We start from the raw sequence: 26,669 nt of genomic DNA, 5'->3' as shown, positions 1-26,669 counted from the left end.
TCGTTTATTCTTAATTTTTCAATTTTTTATAATACCATTTAGACCTAAGAATACGGCTCCCTTAACGATTAAGCATGTTCAACCGCGCACATGGAACGAGTGAGCTTTATATAATTAAAAATTTTAGGAAATCGAAATCTTCAACTTTGAACTGAGTTTTTATAATTGTTATTTCTTCTTATATTAAATGCGCAATAGGTTTCCCATCGCACTATTATTATTTAAGTCTGCTGCAAGTAACAATGAGAAAATTTTAGTCCACAAATTACGTTCCTATATAGTAATATTAGTAAAATATACAGGATACAAGGTTTTGGTAATAACGTACGATGTTGGATTTAGGAAACATGAAACAATACATTGACGCGACGTGAACCAGAATAATAAAAAAAATTAATGGTCCCATGAAGTTGAGTTTAGCATAATGGGTTAGCCTCAATTATAACAAATTAAAGTTTGAATCTTCACTAAAAATACTGTCTATGATTGGCAAAAGAGGGTACATCATGTGAAGAAAAAATAAATAAATGATGACCGATGGGTTCACTGTGTTTTTGTTTCTAAATATGGCACATGTTAATTTATTTATTTAAAAAAAAAAACATATGATAGTGCTCAATATGATTTTTGATACAACAGTATACGAGGCGTGGTAGTAAAAAACAATGAAAATCCATTTTGCTTCATTAATATGCTGAATAATCATAAGTTTTTTAGTAAGAATTTATAATTTTTTTCCACTTAAATCAATCTTTTATATATAATGTTATAAAAATAAAATAATATTTTTAATCAAACTCCATATTCAAATTAAAGATGGAATATTGCCCTTAATAAAAAAGTATATGTTTCAAATGATATGTACTCTTGATCTAAATAACTATATTACTTTTGTTATAGTACTTTGTTTTCTTAAATATATATATTTAATTTACATAGTTTTAAATATTGGGGAAGCTGCATTGTTTGAATATTCAAGTGGCTAGTGCAATGCCGCTTCCATATAATGCAATAAATATAGTAGTATTTAAAAGGGCAAAAGATAGACAGAGAAGGTGATATACTCTAATTAAAATCTTGGGCACCAAGCACAACACACAAATGATTTCATATTTCAAGAGGGGTAGTTTAATTTTAAACATGGAAATGGAATTGCTATAAAAAAAAAAAAAAGTACTAGGAGTTATTGACTTTCGAAAGCCACACCCATGGAAACTAAATCCTCAATCACTTTCATTCTCTATCTTATTTCTGCCATACTTATCTTTGTTTCCAATTCTGTTGCTTCCATTGAAGAAAGTTTTGCTGAGGATTATGACACATCCACTCTTAAACGAAGCAGTTTTCCAAAGGATTTCGTATTTGGTTCATCATCCTCAGCATATCAGGTTTGACTTACCTGCAGCTTCTTGCACTTGAGTCTCTATGCCATGAAAAATTGTATTATTATGGTTAAATTGTATCAAGTGGACTGTGCAACAAAGCTATTAATTATTTGATTTGCTTTTGTAAAATTCAAATATAATGCAGAGGTTTTATTTAGCAAAAAATCTAGTGGTTAATTCTCGTCATATGAAACTCCTCCAGACTAATGACAATCACAGTATTGCAAGCATAACTAATTTGTTGATTGATGAAGCAAACACTTAATAGGGAAAAAATACAGTGTTCTTGTAAAAAAAAGAAGTTGAAATACACATGCATGCCAATTTAGATGATCAGAAGAAGGCTTTTTCTATTAACTTTTTGTGTTTATTTATATTATATGGGGTTGATGCAATTATTCAATTTTTCTTTTCTTAGTATGAAGGTGCAGCAAATGAAGGTGGCAGAGCTCCAAGTATTTGGGACACTTTCACTCAGAAATATCCAAGTAAGGGCATTATATATTGATTCCACTTTCCAAATTTATGCATAATATATAATAGAATTTGTTCTATTGAATTTGGTAGTCAAGTGGTAAAATAATTATTTTAAAGTTACCTAATTAAGGCTTTGATATTACGAACTTGAAGGATCATTAGATCCTTATACCCCCAACTAGCTAGCATGGATCTACTGCTCCATTTATTGTTTATTTTGATCGATTTTGTAAGAAAAAGTTGAGTGAAATTTCTTAGACCTTCAATGAAAGTAGGGAAAAGGGATATGGAAATATAAGGCCAAAATGTGATGGATTATATTTATATATATAGCAATTGCATTAGAATGAAAGTTGTTAAGGTAAGAAGAGATAAAAGATCATTTATTAACAATCTGAATTTGATGGGGAGAGAGGAACAGAATAGAAGGGATCGAGATCTGAGGGAATTGCGAATGGAATGAGTGCATCGAGGAAATGACTAGGTACGGTGTGTAAATAATGAAAAAGACTTAATTAAATAAACTTTATGTGTAACTTTGATTAAAAAATTTAACAATAAAATAGAATAAGTTGAGTTTTTTATACACTTTAATTTTTTTATAGAAATTTTTCATTTAACATATTCAAAAATTAAATCAAGGTGTATACGATAATTTATTTTAAAAATATATTTTATTCTGTATTTTTATATAAAAAAAATATTTAATCACACATTTCTTGTCATTATAATTTTTATCGATAAAAAATGTAAAATTAAAAAAGTATCAAACTTACATATATTTTACAATATATTTAAATTAATTTTTTAGAAGATATATATTTAAATATATTTAAATTAAATAATATCATTATCAATATAATATCAATAAGTTATAAAGTATTATTTTTAAAAAAATATTATTAATACATATTTATTGTAAAAAATATATATATACTTTTTAAAAGAATATAAAAGGAATTGGGACAACATAAAACATGAACCGATTTTATCATCAAAATTTACATCACCTACAATTAATTCAAATCAACCATTTATATCACCTACAATTCAAATCAACTATGAGACACTGGATCTTCCTTAGGAATGACGATGAAATTCTATGGGTGAACAGTAAGGTACTCATATCTATTACGCGAATATCCGTAAATATTATAAATATTCACATATATTTATAAATATTTATGAATGCTTATGAATTTTTTAAAATTAAAAAAATTATAAATAATTTTAAGTTTATATTTGATGTTAAGTATATTAAAATATTAAAAATAAATAATTAATATTAATTTTTAAACTTACAATTAATGATAATTTTTAAAATATTAAAAATAATATAAAAATATATATATAATATAAATATAAATATTTAAATAATATTATTTAGTAAATATTCTCGGATATAAATACTAACATATCCACCCTTATCCCATTTATAAAAAAATAAAAAATAATCCCTTTATTATTCACATGCAGATAATTGCTCAGCCAGATAGAAGATATTTTAAGATATCCTTAACTTCACAAAATTTGAATATTTTGGATCACTTGGTGAAAATCATGTAATTGTTTTGCTTGTTTTCTATTTTAACTTTCCTGTGAGCAGATAAAATAAGGGACCAAAGCAACGGGGAAATCGCTGTGGATTCATACCATCGTTTCAAGGTATAAAAACATAAATTTTATTCACATAATTTCAGTTTTCTAAAACTTGATTTGCAAACTTTCAATTCAATTTTATTTGATGTTTTGCTTGTAAACAAATTGCAACTATATATATACATTCTAAAGAAGTACATTTTCAGAGGATATATGTATATATTTGCAATGAAGTGGATCTTTTAAATAAATAAATAATGCATTTATAGCAGCCTTTCCTTCAATTCAACTAAGCAAAATAAGAAAATTTTCCTTCTCATTTCAAGTTCAATTCAACACCATAATTTGTTTTTAAGGAACACCATTCGATCAATGTTAGAACTGAAAATGTTTTTGTTTATTTAGGAAGATGTGGGGATAATGAATGACATAGGGTTTGATGCTTATAGATTCTCCATCTCATGGTCTAGGCTACTACCAGGTCAGAATTTCTCTCTTATTTTTTTTGAAACAACAAAATAAATTGAGGTGGCACTAGGGGTGCCATAACCCAATATTACAAATTACGGGTTATATATAATTTAGTTCATTTGAACCAAATTACTGCATAACCAAATATAGAAACCATATAATTACACCCCAAAATAAGCTACGCTCGGATTCTTAACTTTGGCTACAGACTATTTGACGTAAACTACCCAAACTTGTAGCTCGTTACATTACTGTTATTCCCCATTTCTAATTGCTGTGAGCATAGGTATTATTGACCTTCTTTTACCTTTGAAACCTCATTCGATCAGACAACCAGAGACAGCAAGCATTGACCTGGGTTACAAAGCCATTGAGCAAAAGGAATTGTGAACTGCTTGTTAAGTAACCTCATCCACTTCCATGAAGTACACGTGATCTCTCTAATTGTGTTTTCTAAATTAAAAATCTCACCTTTAAATCTACCCTTATTCCTATTCTTCCACACCATTCGAGTCGTTGCTAACCATAAAGTTCTCCAAGCTTGTATTTGAAGATTAGATGATAAGGGTGTTGGGATAAAGTTAAAGTGATGTGCCACTTCTTGAGGAAGCGAAGATGGACAATTTATCCAATTCAATAAACTTTTCCAAATGTTATCAACTTCTTGGCAAGTGCAAAATAAATATGAAACAATTTCCTCTACCTTGTTACATAGCACACGAATGGATTGTTGTTCATCTAGGATTAAATTCCTTCTTTTTAGGATATCTACAGAAGGAATACCTCTATTGACTATCCTCCACAAGAAAATAAGTGCCTTCGGTGGAGCTTTTATGGACCATATTTGTTTGAATAGCGTTCCTTCCTCCTCGGGCCTTGACTCTGATTCAATCACCTTGTATGCCTCTTTCACCAAAAACACTCCATCTACTTTGGACCTCCAAAACCACCAATCTGTTTGGTTAATTGTAGGTTGCCATCCTCGTAACACCTGACCAAGTTCCTGTTCCATCTCTATATGACTTACAACTGTTTGATCACTCCACCTGAACCTCCAGTTCCCTTCACCCTCCACCCACCCCCCCCCCCATTTCACTAATCACGTCGTGTTTCTGCTTGGGGCTTGCAAAAAGTGATGGGAATTTTACTACTAAGGTAACTTGATCGACCCAATTATCCAACCAGAATCTTACCGTACTACCTCTGTTGACTTTCCACTCCAACTGACTATCGAACCACCCCTCTAATTCCAGCCCACCACATATATTTATCAAGTCCTTCCACCAAATTGAGTCATTTTGTAATGCATTCTGTGCACATAAATTTTGGAATCCCCCGTATTTGGAACAAAGCAATTTCACCCATAAAGATTCCGGATTGTGAAATAAACACCATCTCCATTTGGCAAGGAGTGCCTTATTAAACAGGTTAATGTCTTTTATACCCAACCCCCTTTTTCTTTAGAAACTATGACTTTCTCCCACTTGATCCATGCCATCTTTTTAGTCCCCTGGTTAGACCCCCATAAGAATTGTCTTTGCAATCTTGAAATCTCGGAACTCACACCTTTTGGTATCTTATAAAAAGATAGATAGTATAAAGGTAGAGAAGTGAGTACTGAATTAATCAATTGCACTCTACCAGCCATGGATAACACTTTGCCTTTCCAATTAGACAGTCTCCTTTTTATTTTTTCCACTACAAGGTTCCAAATTTCCTTCCTTCTTGGGTTTGCACCAATTGGCAGTCCAAGATAAATAAAATGTAATTTCAATAGTTTACAATTCAGCAGTTGTGCATATCTTTCCATCACTTGGTCTTCCAACCCAATGGCCCCGAACTTGCTTTTTATGAAATTAACCTATAGACCAGAAATTAACTCAAAACATCTCATAATTGCCTTAATAACCACCATGTTTTGAATAGAGCCCTCCCCGAAAATTATTATGTCATCAGCATATTGCACAATACTGATGTTGACTTTATTATTCCCCACCACCATAGGTTTAAAAATATTTTTCTTCTCTGCTACCCTCACCATGGCTGTCAGACCTTCCGCCGCCACTAAAAATAAAAATGGTGCTAAGGGATCTCCTTGCCGTATACCTCTTTTCAGTGAAAATTCCTTAGACAGACTTTCGTTGACAAGTACAGATGCTGTTGTCGTCCTAAGGAATTCTCTAATCCACCACACCCATTTACTGCTAAAACCTAACCTTTGCAGAATATATAGTAGATTTGAGAAGCTCACAGAATCGTACGCCTTCTCGAAATCAACCTTAAAGAAAATCCCATCCTTTTTTTTCACCTTTGCTTCATGAATTGTTTCATTCACTATTAAGACACTTTGCAATATATTCCTTCCTTCGATGAATGCACTCTGTCTCTCATCAATTACGGATGGTAGGACCATTTTCATCCTATTGGCCAAAATTTTAGAGAGAATTTTATACATACACCCTACTACTGAGATGGGTCTGAAATCGTCCCAACTCTGCGGATCTTCTTTCTTAGGAATAAGAGATATGAATGCTGAGTTAGATCCTTTTGGGAGTTTGCCATTCTAATGAAACTCGTTGAGAAATCTGCAAATATCTCCTTTCAGAACCTCCTAAAACTCTTTTATAAATTTAAAGTTAAATCCATCCGGCCCTAGACATTTGGTACTTCCACAATCCCATACCGCTCCTTTTATCTCTTCCTCCCCAAACACTGCCACTAGCATCTCATTCTGGCTCGAAGATATGGATTTGAATTGGGCTCCATCCAATTTTGGTCTGACCATTGTTTGTTCCTGGAATCTGTTTTCAAAGTATGACATAGCATTATTCTTCACTGCCTCAGGTTCCTCCACCCATTGATCATCTATAAATAGTCCCTTTATCTCATTCTTCCTGCTCCTCCATTTTACCATCAAATGAAAGAATTTGGTGTTCATATCTCCTTCTTTGATCCATTGACTTCTAGATTTTTGACACCAAATAGACTCGTTTCTAATTGCAGCAGCCCAGAATAGTTGAAGCAATTCAACCCTTCTACTGATTTCCACCTCAGATAAGCTTCTTACCTCCTCAATTGTGTCTAGCTTATTCATTTCATCCACCACTCTCCTTTCTTCCATTTTTTGGCTTCTGAATTCCTTTGCATTCCATTCCTTCAATCTTATTTTTAATTGTTTTAATTTCTGTTGTAGCACATAAGCTCCCCATCCCTAAATATGCATCCTTCTCTAGGCCTCCTCAACAACCATATGAAATTGATTGTCTTGAATCCAGCAATCCAGTGTACGAAAAGGTTTTGGGCCCCAATCCACCATTTTTTATTGTAATAGTATTGGACAGTGATCAAAAACACTCCTTTTCAGCACCTTTTGAGAAATGCTAGACCATTCCAACAACCACTCCTTCGTGACAAGAGTTTTGTCCAACCTACTTTTCACCCTACCATTTGGTTTGTACCAAGTATACTTCTTGCCGATTATTGGTACTTCCTCCAATTCCATCTAACTAATAAACCTATTGAATTGTGTCATCTCCCACCTTCTGTTGTTGCTCACATCTACATTTACCCTTTCCTCGACCCTCCTTATGTAGTTAAAATCGCCCAAAACACACCACATTTGAACTTGACTACTATTTTTCATCTCGACCAATTTTTTCCATATCACTTCTTTTTGAGCCTAAATACATGGCTTATATACATTAACAATTACCACTCTAGATCCATCATCCTTCCATATCCCCTCCATACCCAAATATGATGAACTTTCAAAAACTGAGCAACATTGAAATGCTTCCTTCCTCCAGATACATAATAGGCCTCATGCTGTGTTGACAGCTGGAATCGCTCTCCACTCGCAATCACCTTCACCCCAAAAGCTTTTGCACATAGCATCCGTAATTTCCCGTGTCTTTGTTTCCTGCAAACATAGTAGTTGAACCCTCTATTTTTGAATCATCTCCCTAGGTTCCTCCTTTTCACCCTACCCCCAAGTCCCCTTATATTGAATGTGATGATCTTCATAAAGCACAGTTATGGACCCCCTCCTCGTTCACCCTTTGGTACTTAAGTTTCTCCATGAAGTCTCTATTTTCCAAAATAACCATCTGTTGGATAATTTGTTCCTCTGACCCATTATGGGAAGTGCCAACTTCTTTTCCAATTTGCCACATCCTCTTTGCTTCCTCTTCATCATTTTTTAACCAAAAAGCCGTATTGCAGCTTCTAATATCACTGTCAGAAATAGATGGGCTCAAAGATAAGTTGGCTAACCTTATAAATTTTCTTGTTGAACTCTTCTTTTTGCCGCCACCTAGTCTCCTCCTTGGCTTTGTCTCTAGCTCGTTGATCTCTTCCACCAAAGTCCTGTTGCCGCCCCCACCATCCTCGTCAAGCACCAATTTTTTGCTTCCTGCATTATTCGTACCGTTCCTTATGTTGCCAATAGGTTCTTCCGAGGTTGTCATAATTGTGTCTTCCCCCCTGAATTTGATAAGGGATTGCTGATCAGTGCAAGCCCCTCTACCCTCTTGGAGCGTAACCTCCCAAGTTCCCCCCCTTTATCGGACTTTCTTGATATTCTGTTTCGTTGCTTTCTTGTCCACGCACATTAGACCTTCCTATATGAAGTGGCTTCACTTGTTGGCCCATGGATAAACTGTCCTTCCCTGATGACAGGATGTGTTTCGGATTGACGTCACTCAAGTCCATTATGGTATATCAGGTAGGCCACATTTATCCGGCACATTAGAATTTCTCTCGTTGTCAAGGCCATATGTTTTTCAGTATAAAATTATTGAATTTTTTTAATCAGAAAGTATATATGCAGAAACTGTTCGAAATTAAGAAAAGAAAATTAAACATGCTAATAAATCAATTCATCATATCTGTCATTTGATCCGATAGACTAAGAAATTATTTGGTCCGACAAACTATCAGACCATGTGAGACTCACTAATTTTTTGCAAGCTAATATGTCAAGTCACAACTCACTTTATTATCTCTATATTTAACTTATAATTTGAGTTTGAGTTCAACAATAGCTATTCCATACAAATGTAAGCTTTAAATAAAATATCTTGTTTAGCCTACGGATTTGTAGATCAACTTATTTAACCTACAAAATTTATTTTTGTAATCTTCAAAATCACTTTTTAAATAAAAGCAATTAATTATTTAGTAATTAATTGCAAGATCAATATTTAATATTTAGTGATTTATTTAGTTAAAAATTCATCTTATGTATGTTAATTACTATTATATTTTGATATTTTAGATATTTGTTTTATTATTAGAAAATAGCTTTTTCACATTCTTTTGTCATTTTCATTTAAAATTCATTGTTAAAAATATATGAACCGATGACAAATTGAATGAAATAGCGTTCTACTTTCAAGCCTCCCTTCATTTTTAAATATTTAATAAATTTTAAACCTAAAATCAACTATATTAAATAAATAAAAAAAAATAAAATATAAACTTAAAACAAGGTACATGGATTGTGATCTATAGATTGGCCTGCTTAATTAACTTGCAGCCAAAGTGTACCTACGCTTGACAAGAACTAGTGCATATAAATGTTGGCTTTGTACGAATTGTCCTGTCTTACCTATGAGTCAAAAAACAATTTGGTTGTTTAACCCACAAAACATATATATATATATATATATATATATATATATATATATATATATATATATATATATATATATTGTAAATAATAAAAAAAACTAATTAGTTGCAAGATTTATATTTGATATTTAGTGATTATTTTGTCGCAATTCCATTTTATGTATCTTAATTATTATATTGTGATAATAATTTGTTTATTTGATCTTAATTTATTCAAAAATAAATATTTTTTTTTAACTTTTTTATTCATATTTTTTAGGGTTAAATAAGCTTTTATTTAATCCCTCAACTCTTAAAGAATTTAAATTTTAGTCCTTTTTTATTTTTTTTTTAATTTTTAGTCTCCCATTAATTTTTGTCCCATAAATTAGTCCTTAGGATTTTTGTATCATTTGTTAACTAATGATGTATGATAATAAATCATAGTTGATTTGACTATAGTTGTTTACTTGTCTGCTTAGTAGATGTTAAATCATATTATACATTTAATTTTTCTATTTGTTTATGATCAAAAAAATTTTTTTTAAAATAAAAGATGTTATTAAAATAACTCTTCATCTCTATGACAATGAACGAATAGTAAAATTACATATATCATATGATTTGGTATATATTAAGTAATCATGTGAATATTAATAGTCAAGTGTATCATGATTTACTAATACACATTGTTACTTAATATATCATACTTAACTTTAAGGACTAATTTATGTGACAAAAAATTAATAGAGGACTAAAAGTTGACAAAAAATTTAAGGACTAAAAGTCAAATTCTTAAAAAGTTTAGGGACTAAAGACTTATTTAACTTTTTTTATTTGTTTATAACCATTGGCTCCCTAACCTACACCCAAATAGTGATCCAATAGGAGTTGGTACTTATACTAGACCATTTATTTCACTAACTAATAAGTCGCAAGTGTATATGTATATGTATATATATATGTATATGTATGTATGTATGTATATATGTATGTATGTTGAAATATGTGAGCAAGTTACATATTAGGAGTTTGACAAATGTATCATATCGCACTTGTAAACAATAATGGATAAAATGAATAGAATCCAAAAATGTTGGAATTTTGAAATGGAATAAAGAAGTCAAGGTTAGAGTTCACCAAAGTTTCTTTTACTAATATGCATATATAATCATTTTAAACTTCAATATTATTAACAACCAAATAACATTATTCAAACCTTAATTCCTTATAAATAATAATAACCTAACTTCCATTGTTACGCACTAATGCCTTAAATATTAAACAAATGAACTTTCTTTAAGAATTGAAGTTATAAGACAACTAATAATCCAAGTTTCATCCTTGCATATGATGTTTATTAGGTATTTTACTTATCTCTAGATATAGAAAGCATTTTTTAACAACATTCACATCAAATAACAAGTCATGGATGATCAAACAAATTAAAAAAAAAAAAGTAAAGAAGAAAAATGCTAAAACATTAAAGAGAAAAAATTGAATATATGTGTCAATAAATATACAAAAAAGTCTGGTTGGTTACATCTAACACCAACAAATAAGAGTTTAACTACTCATTGACATTTATGACTTCAAAATACATGAATAAATGGTGGAGAAACATGAAATGTAACATCTTATTTTTCAAAAAAAAAAAATTTAATGACATTTATATTATCTGCTGAATTAATTTATTAATAAAGCTTATAATATAAATGGTGAATATTTTTATTAAATAAAATAAAGATAGACTATATGTTTGTGGGAATGTTTTGGGTTTAGACTCTTGAGTCAAATCCATGTCAAAGTAGTATTAATAAGAGACGGGAAGAAGGGTAGGTTATACGCATCAATTTTTCTAAAACCCTACGAGTGTTTATTGAGGAAACCCTATAGGAAGACTTTGAGGAGTGTGTGGAGTAACGTCAGACTATGGAGATCGTCATCTAAGATAAGAAGGGAGTGAAAATGTCTCACTTTATCAACATGTATGGGGTATGGATAGTGAGATTATTCTAAGCTTCTTTAGAATTTCTAAATGATTGAGTTTAATGAATTGATTGGTGATATGAGATTGATATTATGGTATGGTGATAATTGTTGTAATTTTCGTGGGTTTGAGATGATTAATTAAACTTTGTTATGCATTGAATATATGAGGGTTAAGGTTGTGTGATAATTAGGGTTTTGTATGATTAGGGGTTTGGTATGAGTCTATTATCCCTCTAAAAGGAATTAAATATTGATAGTTTGGCTTTGACCCTATGGTAATAATGTATAGGATGTGTTTGAAGTTCTTAAAACCTCAAATTTATAGAATAGGATGAACAATAAAAATATAACTAGAGATTGATCAATCAAAGTATTAATTAAGTAATTAAAGATGTAAGAAAATGATATGAGGCTTTAGTTTTTATTTGGCCTATTAGAATGAATTGTTAATTAAATTAATTTTGAATAACTGAGTTAAGGATTAGTTGAAACCCTTTAGATTAGGCTTTAATTCATATAGAAAGTTTTGTGACTAATTGAGCATATTATATGATTGAATTAGGATTTGTGATCCTCATATGAATTGTAGCCCTTGATGTTATATTTTCAATAGTGTTCGAATCATCCAAAAGTAGGTCTAGAACTCAAGTTATGATCAAATTAGTGAGTAAAGATCAAACTGTTAGATTTGGGCTTAAATGTTGCAATTTTGTAACTTTTAAGTATAGTAGAAGGTACAATCAACTCTTGAGGTCAAGATAGAAGTTGTAGATAATTGTCTTATCTTACCAATAAAATTTTGATCAACTTGATATCATAAGTATAACTCTAGATATTGTGTTAAACCACACGATGTTATAGAAGCTTAAGATAAGAAGAGATAGTTTGTGAGTTGTATTAGTGAGTTATTTTGTCCTTTAAGTGCTTAGGGAATGGTTTGAGATGATTATATCAATAGTTGACAAAGAGAAAGTGTGAGAGAGAATATTTGTGAATGTGTTATGAGTGGATTATGACGAAGAAGTGAAATTATGTTTATAATACTTTTGTGTGTAGTGCATGATATGAGATTTTATAAGCATTTTGATGAGAACTTTATGCATGTGTTATATGAAGCATTGTGTTGTGCCATGTGCTGATATGAGTTGTGATGTTCATGCTTGATATGATCAAAACTTGTGAAATATGATATTTGTGTATGATATGAGATGCTTATGTGTAATGTGTGAGAAGATGTATTACATAAGAGTTGTTCTTTGACTTGAGAACCTTGCATGCAACGTTTGAGATGTTTGACATACTATGAGACGATGTTGATATAAGGAAGTCCATGTAGTGGGAAAATCTAAGAAAGGTTTGGTCGTTTGATAAGCTCAGATATTGAGGCCTGACATTGTGATGGAAATGTGATGGTGTTGAGCATTCACATTTGTTTGTGTTTGACGTAATATGCTTAGAGTTCATGCATACATGCGTAGTTTGTCTTGAAGTATATGTATTTCTATGTATGAGAGTCTTTATGGTCTTCTACCTTAGCCTTAAAGGTGTTATGGTAGGAAACCTCTAACACTAGGAGGCAACCATGCGCAGTTGTGATACCCTAACTGACTACTAGAATTCCTTCTAGTGAAAGTCAACCATGTTGAGACATGTGCCCATGGTGTGGTAGCCTTGTGTTTTGTCCATGTGCTCCTAGACTGCTTTGACTTTGAATACCTTGTGCAATTCTGAGACAAGTACCACATGTATATAGAATTAAGAGCATGAGTATTTAAGTTGTGAAAGTGTGTGATTTGAGATAAAATTATTGAATGGACTGTTGAGATTGAGATAAATGTGATGAGATGTGGTTGTCGTGTTTTAGTTACCATCCATATTTCTTACATGTGCCTAAACATCTGTGGGGTGTATTGTCACTTACGTTTGTTAATATTTATCTTGTTAGGGTGGACACCAACTGTATGATCATGTTTATGAGTTCGAGCCTTAGGGAGGTGAAACTCAATAGTTTTGATGGGAGTTGCTCTGATTAGTGTTTCATTGGGACTAGTGGGTAGCTTATATTTTGTTTATGTTTTACTTTGAGAATATTGTTTTAGAACTTGAGTTTCTATTATCATGCTTAGTATTTATCCTATTTTGAGAACTTGTAAAGGCAATTATGCCTAGTTAGTTTTTTTTCCCAAACTCATTTATTAATGAAATAACATGAGGTCTTATTTAGTGACATAAGACGTGTGAATCCTTTTACCTTGCCTGAAAAATTATTTTAATTTTGAAAAGTAACACATTTCCTTAGTAATACTATATTAAAATGATTTAGGATAGAAAGGTGTACATTTAGTGGTATCATAACAAGTTTGTTCATTTGGCTAATGTGTTATATGTCTTCCATGTTTCTCTAGTGTGATTCATGAAAATGTTTATTTGATTTGAAAATCTTTGCTTGTTTATTATGCCAAAGGTCCTAGTTGCTTTGTTATAATTTATTAAGACTGGCCTCCATAATACATTGTGCACCGCAAATAGGAAACTTGATGAGTCCAAAACATGTGATTAAAGGCATTACCCCTTACATCTTTTTATTTTCGTAATCTAGTTAGCTTATTTCAAGAATGTGTTTTCTGATGGATGAACTTTTCTTTAACAAACTTGAGTAACTTGTTTATTCTCTTGTTTGTGCAGTTTGAGGAATATTTCCTTTAACTTTTTTCCCTTGATTTTTGAGAATTTTGATATTAAATTAATGTTGTTAAACTTGATTTAATGTTGTTGTGTTGCTATGCTTATTTCGTTGTTGTTTACTTTTGATGCGATCTTAATAGTTTAAGGTAGTAGATGGCTAGTAAGGACAAGTGTGTGAGGGTTGATACTTCACAACCTATGACATGGACTAAGGGGAATTAGAAAGCAACAGCTTGTGTTGAAAAGTTGGAAGAAAAATTGAAGACCCTTTCATGCTACAATTGTATAGTAGATGATAATTTTGCAATGGAAGAAAACGTAGTTGATCAAAAACCAAAGGAAAAACCTTCGTTTTGAGTGGTATTGAAGTCCCAAAATCTAATAACTTGACCCTAGGCATTTTTCTCACTTATGAAACTCTTCAGGTTTTATTGATTGATTCTAGTACAATCTATTTGTTCATAATCTCTTCAATATTTGATTAATCATATAACTTGTTCATAATCCAAGGTGTTTGGACCTTACCGTTATGTTCACTTAGCAAATTTTGACAAAATCTTGTTTCCACTGATTCACTAAGTGGATTCAACAAAATCCAAACACTACTCGAAAATGTAAATTAATGATTAGATGTAGTGACTGATCGAAATATATTCATCTTTAACTACTGACCAACTCAACAATGGAATAACTATTTGATCTTTACAATTAATCAATAAATGACTTAGTGACTATCAAATGTTGGTAACAAGATATAACATCCTAATTTTCAAAATAAAAATAAAGTTTTTTAAATAAGTTTTATATTATGGACTTAATTAATTTATTTAACTGGGTTTATAATAAAAATAAAGAACATTTTAATAAATAAAATAAAAGAATATAGGTAGTGGGTTAGAAAGGAGTCTTTGAGTTGGACCTTTGAGCCCAACTCGGAGCCTTATTAAAAACAAGAAAAAAAAGGGTTAGGTTAGTTTTGCGCGTCTATTTTGAACCTAAAAGTTTTTGTAGAGGAAACTCTAAAAGGAAACCCCAAAGAATGTGTGGAGTAGTTACTGAGACAACAAAGGAGTGTTCTTGTGCCTTAGAGATCGCCACCTGAGGTAAGAAAGGAAGTGAGACTATCTCATTTGTGGGCATGTAAAAGGGTTATAGATAGTGAGGCGACCCTTGAGTCTCTATAGGATTAATAATTGTATGTGTTTTAATGAGAATGCTACCACATGCATATATAGATAACAACATTTGCAATCATGAGTCTTGTGTTTGAGATTGAGGTTTGCTTGGAGTTTATTGTTGATGTCTTAATATAAATGTTGTGAAGTACAAGATTTATAGTGTCGGGCTCACATTTAACGCGTGTGGGCATGATGAGTGCGGTTCAACGTGTTGGGCATAGAGAGGGTCATTCTTGACACAGGAACCACAGATAGGTCCCTAACCTCTCTATGTTGGGTCGGGGGGTTGTCTCACCTAAGGTGATTTGACGTAAACATTCGAAGGGATGACGTTGGGTATGACTAATATCACACTAGGTGTAAGAACAATAGAGGGATTCCTGTTCGCTTAACATTAGGTGTGGAAGTAGCCACGTTAGGCACGAAAGAGACAGGGAGGTTTTTTACCTCTTTGTGCTTGGTGTAGGAGTAGCCACACTAGGCGTGAATGTGATAAAAGGTCATTAACCTCTTTGCATTGGGCATGAGCTTTGCCTCGTCGAGTGCCACATCAGTGATGAGGAATAAAGTGAGTTTTACGTGTAACAAATAATAGAATGAGAAGTGATATAATTAGAAATTTAAAGAAGAGAAAAAACGAGTGAATAATCGTGGGTAAATATTTAAAAAGAATAAAAGAAATAGAGTAATGATAGGGGAAGAACAATAGAAAGAAAAAAAAACAAGATAACTATAATTGAGTAATTAAGAGGGGCAGTAAGAGTGATGAAATAGATAGTAAGAGTGTAAGAGTTGATGATGATGATGAGATGAGTAAGTCTTGGTAGAGGCATGATGGTGGTGAAATCCAGGTAGAGGGTTGGTATCTTGTGAAAAAGTCCAGACAAAGACGTATGGCAAATGGATGTGGCACAATAAATTGCATTGTTTTTTGTGTTGATAATGTTGTGTGAGATCATCCATATATTCATTCATACTTTCTTTAGGAAGTGGTGTGAATATGTGCAAAGTGGTATTTATGGTCTTCTATCGTATCCTTGGGGAACATTATGGTGATGTACAAGAGTGAAATACATTCTCACTCATCTTGCTTCTGTTTTTTGTTTTTCTGGTTTGGGTTGAACATCATGCACCCATAGATTAAGTATATGAGTCTGAGCATGAAGGAGATGGAGCTTGATGCTTCAATTTAATTTATGGATCGTGCACTAATAGTGTAACATAGTGGGTAGAGAATATTATAGTATTATCTTTAGACTTAGAATCATTTTATGATGTTATTTTATTTTGGAGTTTTGTAAAATGTTGATTTGTGTCTTCATTTATGAATTCTTATTTTATTTTATTTTTTACTCAGAAGATTTTAATTGAGACATATGAACCCTTTTATTTTATGTAATAATAAAGTTGTTTTAATTTTTTTAATTAAACATATTTTCTTAATTTTATTTATATGAAGGCTTTAGAAATAGAAGGGTGTCACACAAGATAGTTGGTTGCTAAGTTTGTGACTATGCAATTTTTTTTTTCTGAGAACAATGTTTGCAACCACGCTAACATGTCTACAATTGAATTAAAAAATATTGCAGTCACTACAAAAAATATTCCATATAGTGACATACAAAAAGTGTCACTATAGGTATAATATATGTAAGTATATACCTATTTCACATATAACTACATACAATTTTAGTGTTGATTTTGAATGAGATTTAACAACATATTTTGTGTGTCACTATAGTCTATACCTACACTTTTTAACAATATACCAACATATATTACATTTGTTATGTAGGTAAAAGTAGTTTTTAGTGACACGCATTATGTCACTATAGAGTATGTGTCACTATATGACAATTTTCTTGTAGTGAGTGAATAGTATTATTAGCTTCTTGTACTTTCTCAACCCTAAACCCTATATATATAGAGAGAGAAAAGAGAGAGAGAGAATATATGATAGTACGTTACTCAATTATGTCCCTAAAATTTAAGTATAATATATAAAAGATTTTCAAAAGTATCTTTGTACTTATTTTTTCATTTTATTCTAAACTGATAAAGCATCTCAAGTTGCAAACAAGAAATGACAAACATTAATCGTCAAAATCAAGGTTAACGACTCAAAGGAAAAACATTCTTTTTATCAACTATAAAAAAATTGAATTGTGTTATACTCTTTTGTGAAAATGATTATTATGTAATTAATTAATTTATAATTTTTTTATCAGGTGGAAACCTATCTGGTGGAATAAACAATGATGCCATCATATATTACAACAACCTTATCAATGAACTTATATCTAAAGGTTTGATATCCTTGACTTACTCTTCATTTTTTTTTCCATTATTTGAGTATATAATTTATTTATGCATAACATATTGTAAATATATGTGAAACTTATTTATGATATAAATTTGGTTATATTACCTTAAACGGGAATGCTTCCTAACACATTTTGAATATTTTTACATATATATGTTTTTTTTTTGTGTGTGATACCTTTTACTCGTATACCATAACTTATAATTAATATAAAATTAAATAATTTCAATGTGATAAAATAAACTTAAAATTCATGCAAGTAAAGAGAATCACCTTATTAACGTAAACTAAACTTGATGGAAATAATAAAATTATAGGTAATTGAAATCAAACTAGTCAATATAAATAATATAAATCAAATCTTAACTAGTCCTAACTAAATTCTGGTATTAAGTGTCCTATCAGAGCAAAATCTAACATTGAAAACTAGTCTTCATCACCAACATCCTCAACACCATATTGATGACCTACAACAACCAAATGAAAACAACAAAAGGAAATGGAGTGAGAAACATCTCACTCTAAGTCACAGTATAGGAATGCAAATTAACTAGTCAAATACAAATAACACATACAATTAGATATAACATATACACAATACACATTATCATCATCTTTGGTTCATTCATGGCATTGAAACAAAAATAGATACAATTATAATGTATTATGCAATAGATACGGACTACATGTTAACATGGATGTTACACTAGTAAAAACTCACACTTGTGCATTTTCGCTAATAATACACTAGAATAATCTAGGAGTACATGTCAGGTCACACCCTCTACATACTCTCACTAGAAGGACATATATTATCAGGATCTTTTCAAGATGGCCAAGTAGGGCAAGATACATCCCATGCTCATAAGGGTAGGACTGTGACTTCCAAACTAAGTTATCTCCAATGTTGGTTTCCAAGCTTTTATACAAGAGACCCTCCTTAGTAGTGTATTCTATATTGTACTCTTTAATAAAACACTTTTATGCACATGATGCATATCAAACAAACTCTATGCATAACATTATTTCACATTATCTCATTAATTCACTGTCAACTGGTCTCATATAATAAAATCATCAATCATTCTCAATATAGAAATTAACAATTCAACTATATCAATTAAATATTAGCAATCAATGGCATAAGGGATCATACCACTACAACTCATACTTAGCTCAAAAGCATATCAATAGCACATTCACATACTACATTTCCATAATTTAATCTTCTAAGATATTGTATGATCCAAACACCTTAACTAGAGTTATCAAGTTGATCCTAATAATTTTATTAGAAAGCTAAGATAATTATCTTCAACTTCTATGTTGACTTCAAGAGTTAATTATGTATCTACTATTTTAAATAAATATAAAATCACAATGTTTCAGCCTATATCTGACTACTTGACCTTCGTTCACTAATTTGATCATAACTAGAGTTTTAGACCTCCTTTTTAGGTGATTTTAACGATATTTAAAAGTTAACATTAAGATTACAACCTTCATGAAGGTTACAATAGCCAATTCGTCCATCTACTCACTTAAGGGAGCCAATATTTTTCTTAAGCGAGATTACTCGCTCAAAGCGAGTATTGGGTGAGATTAGCTCGCTTGGAGCAAGATAAAACTCGTTTAAAACGAGCAACATCCGAAACTCTTTGGCAGGCCTCGCTTGAGTGAGCTTGAATTTGCTTGAAGCGAGATAGATTCGCTTATAATGAGACTATGGTTACTTGAAGTTGGATAAGACAGTCTCGCACACAAAATTATATTGTTTATGGATTTCTAACCATCCCTACACCGTTCCCTAACATCTCCTACCCAAATCCAATCAATAAGAACTCTCCATAGGTTACATTACACTTCTAAAAGACACAATTTACACATAGAAACATACTCATGTCATCTCCTCATACAACTACTAATGCATTCCCTTAGGATTTCCCGTATGAGCTCATAGGAGCACTAAAATAAATAATTACAAGCCAAACTGAAAAATTACCAACACATTCATATTAATTACATCAATCAGAACATATAAGGAAAAACAGAGAAAATAAAGACACATTTGGGGAAAACTCCTTCATACATAGACATACCATAGAGACAGAATTGGGGTCAATCTCATTATCTAACATACGTTCTTACGCTCAAAGCGAAGTTTCTCACCCCCTACCTGATCAATAAGCACTGGACGATGGGTATATAACTCTAGAGTGATTCCCTTCTTGCTCCTATTCTCTGAGCTTTGAAGCACGAATGCGTGCGTGAAAAATAAGAGAGTATAAAAACTTATCGGAAATCTTTCTTTTTAAAAGTTTAACCTCTTTCTAACCTTCTAATTAAAACACTTAACCTTAGTTACTAATTTCCTTCCCTTTTAATTTAAATAAATAAAACCTTTAATAATACAACTTATATATCCAAAATATATCAAATAATTAAATAATTATTTAATAATTCCTATTAATTAAAAAAAACAGGTGTTACATGTTGACTCAAGTGCGGGTGTTGTGAAAACATTATCTATATTTTATTAAATGTTTAAATTATTTAAAAGATCATTGAATGACTTTTTCTATTTTTATATAAGAATATTTCAAATAACACCTTGTATTTTTATCTATTAATTATTACGTGTATATGAGCACATGTTGAAATATATTTATTTCTACATTATATCCTATATAAACTTATTCATTAAATTAAATCAAGAAGGATGGAAAACTTGTGTTGTTTCATGGCACATGGCCTTTAATTTGGTTCAGAAAAAAAAATAATAATAACGTAAATTGTTTCAACAGGTTTGAAGCCCTTTATAACTCTATTGCATTATGATCACCCCCAAAGCTTAGAAGATGCATATGGCGGTTTTTTGAGTCCAAAAGTAGTGTAAGAAATTCTATCGAATAGTGATTAAAACAAGTACTCCATTTCATAAACCAAATATAAATGAGTGTTTGCATTGTTATCAGGAAGGATTTCGTGGACTATGCAGAGGTGTGCTTCAAAGCATTTGGTGACAGAGTAAAGTATTGGATTACAATAAATGGACCATCAATTTTCTCTGAAAATGGTTACACAAATGGGAAATATGCCCCAGGAAGATGTTCAAACTGGTTGCATTTTAATTGTTCTGGTGGAGACTCTGCTATTGAACCCTACCTTGTTACCCACCATCAGCTTCTTGCACATGCTGCTGCTGTCAAAGTTTACAGGGAAAAGTACCAGGTCATTGCTTAAATTGTGCATGTTTTATTAACTTACATGTACTACACATTACAAAATTGAAAACCAAATATATACATTAAAAAAATGCATGATATTCCATGCTTTACAAGAAAAATTGATATATACTAATAGAAAAAATGTTACTGCCTTTGTTTGTATGTACAAATCCTTTTGAGATATTTATTTTTCCTTTTTTTGTACAACTTCTTTCAAATTGTTCCATTTATTATTTTTTAACCAAAACATTATTAAGTATTTTATAACATTTTAGTAAAATAATAAATGCTAATTAAAAGTTGTTTCCTTCTCTATCTTAAGAGTATAATGGGGAAGATTATTTCAGATTAAGATCCTCAGTAACCTCTCCAAGAACATTTTCTCTCTAGCAATAATATTAACTGTTGATCATATTTTTTTCTCTTTTTTAATTGTTCAAGTAAAAGTAATTACCAATTAAGAGTTCAAATTTTGCCGGATAGTGAGTACTTGGGACATAATTTGTTGGAGAGGATCCAATCACCGTAATTCCATAATCACTATTCTCTTTCCACATATTAATTTATTTGGGGAAAAAAAGTTATATCATTATTCGCAATAATTTTAAGGATATTTTTTTTTAAAAAAATAATATCTATTAATAAATTTAATGTCACTAACTAAATTAATTCATTTTTTTAATTTCATTAAATTGCTTTAAAATATTTTTGTATTAAAAAATTCAAGGTAGTAATCTTTATTAGTATAGCTTTTATACAAAAGTATAATGCTGATTAAAATATTAATAGTATAATGTATCGATGGTAAGTTTGAGTTCTTCTTTGTAGTGTCATTTTCATCCTAGAGTACATAATGGTTCAATGTTCACGTCGTTTGATGGATTTCCATATTCTAATATGGATTATTTCTTTCAGATTACACAAAAAGGACAAATTGGGTTAGTTCAAGCCATTGACTGGGTTATACCATTAACCCAATCCCCATTAGACATTGATGCTACATTTAGGGCTAGAGCTTTCAAGTTGGATTGGTAACTAATAATGCTCAAAACAACTTTCTTTAGTGGAAAGAAAATATGAGTGCAATATAATGTTCTTACCATCATTTATTTGGTGTTAAATATGACTTTAACAATTTTGATTACCAGGACTATGGAACCGTTACGATCTGGTTCATACCCAATTGAAATGGTTCACTATGTGGGTGAAAAACTGCCAAAGTTTTCTAAAGAGCAATCAGATTTGGTGAAAAATTCTTTCGATTTTATAGGCATCAACTATTATTCAACAGCTTATGCAGCTGATGTTGAATGCACAAGAGAAAACAAATCCTACTTCACAGATTTCTGTGCTGAGATTACTTGTAAGTTGTTATGAAATTGAAATTGTGCTTTATGATAATGTTCTTTCTTAGTAACTTTTATAGTCTTCTTGATACTAATAGCTTTACATTTGCTTGTGTAAATGATGTATCAGTTGAGCGTAATGGAATTCCTATTGGGCCAAGGGTAAGAACAAAAAACTAATGTGCATGAAATTACATCACTCACAATACAATCAATGATTTTTCCTTGTTAAGTTTTAATGAGATGAAAAAAATATTTCTATTAGTTATATAAAGATAAACATTTCTATTATGATAGAGATAAGATTGTGATCTATATCAACTGATAATTCAAATTCATATAATTGTCATTAGTTAGACAATTATCTTACTACATAACCTTATAGAAGTTTTTCTTATCAGTTTGTTTAGCTTGTCTATAAATACATAGCCATGTAAATCTAAATTCAAGATAGAGAAATACAATACAATTCTCTATTGTATAATTTAATAACTTTGCATATTAGATCATCCTATTAAAATTTTAAAAGGCCTTACCATGTAAAAATTCCAATCTATTTTTCTTTATTTATGTTGAGAACTTACAAAGTCCCACTAGCTTATTTAATGAAAAAAGAGATAAATACACAATTTTCTCATTACAAAGTCATGTGAAACGTGTAGATTAACAGATAAAATTTTGAATTTCTCATTTTTCTTTTGTCAGTATAGTTAAAGGAAATAGAAATTTTCACTCACTAATTTATGAATGCATGACTTACATAAATAATTTGGCAGGCTGCCTCGGAATGGATATACCTCTATCCAAAAGGAATCAAAGAAGTATTGCTCTACTTTAAGCATAAATTCAACAATCCAATCATATACATTACAGAAAATGGTATTTCAAAATTTCCAGAATAGTTATTTATTCATTATGATGTAGTAGATTGGTCAGTTACATAAGAGATATAATATCTTTTAAAACTATACTAATGAAATTATTTGATATAATTTGAAGGTTACGATGATTTTAATGATGGAGAAGTATCACTCAAAGACCAAGAGAGAATAGACTGCCACATTCAACATCTTTCTTATGTTCATAGTGCTATATTGTAAGTATATATAATATATAATTCATGCAATCTAGCAAGAAAAAGGTTTGATGTACTTTATTTGGGTTTTAAACTTTTGAATTTGGTAGGGATGGAGTCGATGTGAGAGGCTACTTTGCATGGTCACTTTTGGACAACTTTGAATGGTCAGATGGTTACACAGTTCGGTTTGGAATTGTTTATGTTAACTATACGAATGGATTGAATAAATATCCAAAAGACTCAGCTAAATGGTTTAAGAGCTTCCTCTCTCAAGAATTTGAATCCCAATGAACATATTAATGAATAGAAAGAACAAGTGGTTTGCACTTACACAAGGGGTCCTTTATTTTTTCTCTTGTATAAGAATAATATGCGAATTAAACACCATCAATATGTCACATTTATCTTTGGATGTGAACACCCAATTTCTTCCATTTTTCTAAATTTTATTTGTTTATTTTGTTCAGTCTTTAAATTTTAGTTCATTTCCTTATTTTCATTTTTTTTATATACACGGTCAATTAAGCTGAGCTTATTTAAGTAACTTTTAATTTTCTCTCATTGTTTTATTGGGTTGTCTTGAGTCTATTTTAGATTAAAACAACAGTAAAAAAGCAGAAAAAGAAAAAAAAATAATTTAATTAAAATAAAGGGAAAAAAGTCGATTTGAATGAAACGAGTCAATTTCCTCAAATCGTTTGCCGTCCTTTATTGGAACCCTCTTACACCACCTGTATAGTAATAATGTGCAAGCAAGTTAATGAATCATCTTTGGTTCGTTAAGAAAAATGAGAGAATTAAGAAGCTTTTAATCCATTAGTCCAAATAATGAAACAAATCATAGTTCTAACTCTAAGAACAGAAAATTGATAAAGGGTTGAAAAGTTTTCTATAACTATACAAAAATCATAAGAGATCACTGAGGGTAAAAAGGAACCAACAAATGCATAAAGAGAATAAGAGAAACTCAAGAATTGAAACCACATCTAGTATACATTTGAACAAACTTTTTTTTTCCTTCTATTTCAATTCTTTTGAATATCTAGAATGTTTGTCCTTGTAATGCTGATATAAAACCTGCTTCAAATAAATTAACCTAAGATGAAATATATGTTTTACATTACTCACACACACAAGATAAAAGGTTGAAAATCTAATTTTGTAACATGAATATGCATGTTGTTCTTATCGGAGATCGGTCGTAGGGACGATCTGCTAGGCAAGATTGGTGAGCCCCCTTCACTGGGTACGCTTGCTATTCCAAGGCGGGGGTGGTACCTGCAAAAGAGACTTTAATGCTAAAGTTAGTATTTGAGGGTGTATGAGTCTTGTATAAGTAATGCGCGTACCTTTGGGTGAATTAGGATTTCATTGGGCCTTGGGCCTGAGATCAGTTATGACCTATTTGGATGTCGGGCTGACGTCGCCTAGCACGTGTCCGAGGTCGTTCTACGCTGTGAAGCCGAGCTAGACCTCAGCTTAGCGGTACGGATAGTACACTAGTCCCCCGAGCTCCGAAGACCGTGGGTCGAGGAGTTAATGCCGAGCTCGCCAAGGGGCCGTGACTCTTCGCGTACGCCTTTCTCTCTTGATGCCATGTGTCATAACCGTCACTTCGTTCCCATAACGCGTGGGCGGAGTGTTAATGGGAAGTGACGGTTATGCAATGATGGGTACCCATCATAATGGGCTCCATTAATGTGTCGTCAGTGTTATTTTTCTCTCTCCACGTGTCGTCCATTTTCAAATTTTTGAGACTTCTTTTCTCTCTCTCTCGCGCCCTTCCCTCTTCACTTTACTCTTTTCCCTTTGGCTTGTTCTCGACGCCTCTTCACTTTCCTCCGTCCACCCTTCGTCCTCGTTTCTCTTGTCTCCGTTCTTCTCCATCGCTGTTTCCGGCAACCAAGTCCCCATCCTTCGTTAGTGTTCTTCCGTTTGTCAAAGGAGTACCAGGTACTTCGACTTCTCTATCTTCTTCTCCTTCTCGAATCTTTTCATCTTCTTGATGGCTGGAGGGAGTGGTGCCGCATCTTCTGCGCCAGCCAAAGGAAAAGACAAGGCGCGCGGCAAGGCGGTGGCCGTCGAGACGGCCGTTGCCGAAAAGAAAAAGGGTGGGAACCACCCTCGGGAACCTTTCCCCGTCATTTCTGGCTACGAATGGGTCAGGGGTGATGTCGGAGAGTTCTAGAGCGTCTTCAAGTCATTTCTGGAGATCAATGCGATGTGGAAATCGCATAGGATCTGCCAATCATCCATTTCTAAGCTCATCCGGCTTGAACCTTGTCAGCCCGGGGAGTGTGTGTACATGGGGGGTATCTTTAATCCCCCCTTCTTCTATATGTACCAGTGTTTCTTTCGGGATTTAGGCGTGTGCATTCCCTTTACCCAATTTGAATGTGATTTTTTAAATTTCGTCAACTCGGCTCCTTGCCAGTTGCACCCCAATAGTTGGGGTTTTTTTAGGGCTTTTCGAGTCCTGTGCTCGACCCTAGGGATAGGGTTGTCTCTACTTGTTTTTCTTCACTTTTATCAACTGAAATTGGGCGTACCTCCCTATGGTTGGGTGTCTTTGAATGGGAGTAAGGCTAGGGGGTTATTTTCCCTCTATTCCCAGTCGTATAAGAGCTTTAAAAAGGATTTCTTCCGGGTTCTGCCCAAGGAGGTCGACCCACTAAAAGACGAGGTGTTCCACTTCGGCGGGTTGCCGAGGTTCCCACTCTACTGGCAGCAAGATCCGGTCAAGTTCAACGGGTCGGCCAACCTTTAATTGACGACCTCGGATGCTGCTGCCATAAAAGACCTAGAAGCGCTTCCGCGTCCCTTGGATTGCAAGCTCGTCTTGTCGCTTGCTAACTCGGCGTACAAGGAAAGGGGTCTAGAGAGTGAGTACCTCGTCATTTTTAGTTGTCAGGGTTTGTAAAATTTTCTTCTACTGATGTATTTGGCTTTTGCGTTTGCAGGCATAATGGGAAAAAGCAAGTGGCGCGAGTTGAAGTATCGCTACAATGTGGCCGAGATTGAGGTCCACGAGCGTCTGGAGGAGGAGGTCGCCCCTCTGGAGACTCGCAGGAAAAGGAAGAGGGGGGAGAAGGAGGTCGGGGGAACCTCTGCCCCTCGAGATGCTGGAGAGGTGACCTCTAAGGCTGCCGATGCTGACCCTATTGACCTGACAGGAAGCCCTCCTCCTGAGGGATCGTCCCGAGCTGCCGCGGAGGAGGTTGCTCGTGAGGCGCAGGTTTGTATATTTTTTGTTGCTGACCATATTTCTTCCCCATTGTGTGGTTTTCTTGCTTTATAC

The 26,669-nt window shown here is 32.3% G+C and overlaps 1 protein-coding gene across 1 annotated transcript; it reads left to right on the top strand.

Annotated features, from left to right (window-relative positions):
• The first annotated feature begins 1,001 nt into the window (after positions 1 to 1,001).
• On the top strand, positions 1,002 to 24,608 carry LOC109789799 (beta-glucosidase 12). Its single transcript, XM_020348833.3, has 13 exons — positions 1,002 to 1,388; positions 1,804 to 1,873; positions 3,469 to 3,527; positions 3,867 to 3,942; positions 17,626 to 17,703; positions 20,525 to 20,612; positions 20,696 to 20,951; positions 21,863 to 21,978; positions 22,096 to 22,310; positions 22,424 to 22,455; positions 23,070 to 23,172; positions 23,293 to 23,389; positions 23,479 to 24,608. Exons 1-13 carry the CDS (start codon positions 1,209 to 1,211, stop codon positions 23,660 to 23,662), a joined length of 1,554 nt encoding a protein of 517 aa, XP_020204422.1. The 5' UTR covers positions 1,002 to 1,208; the 3' UTR covers positions 23,663 to 24,608.
• Positions 24,609 to 26,669: the final 2,061 nt, after the last annotated feature.

The sequence above is a fragment of the Cajanus cajan genome, chromosome 10 (assembly GCF_000230855.2).
Source record: "Cajanus cajan strain Asha chromosome 10, NIPB_CcT2T_4, whole genome shotgun sequence".
In the NCBI taxonomy this organism is placed as follows: domain Eukaryota; kingdom Viridiplantae; phylum Streptophyta; class Magnoliopsida; order Fabales; family Fabaceae; genus Cajanus; species Cajanus cajan.
The sequence above is the reverse complement of the archived record's forward strand: the minus strand, read 5'-3'. Positions and strand labels throughout refer to the sequence as shown.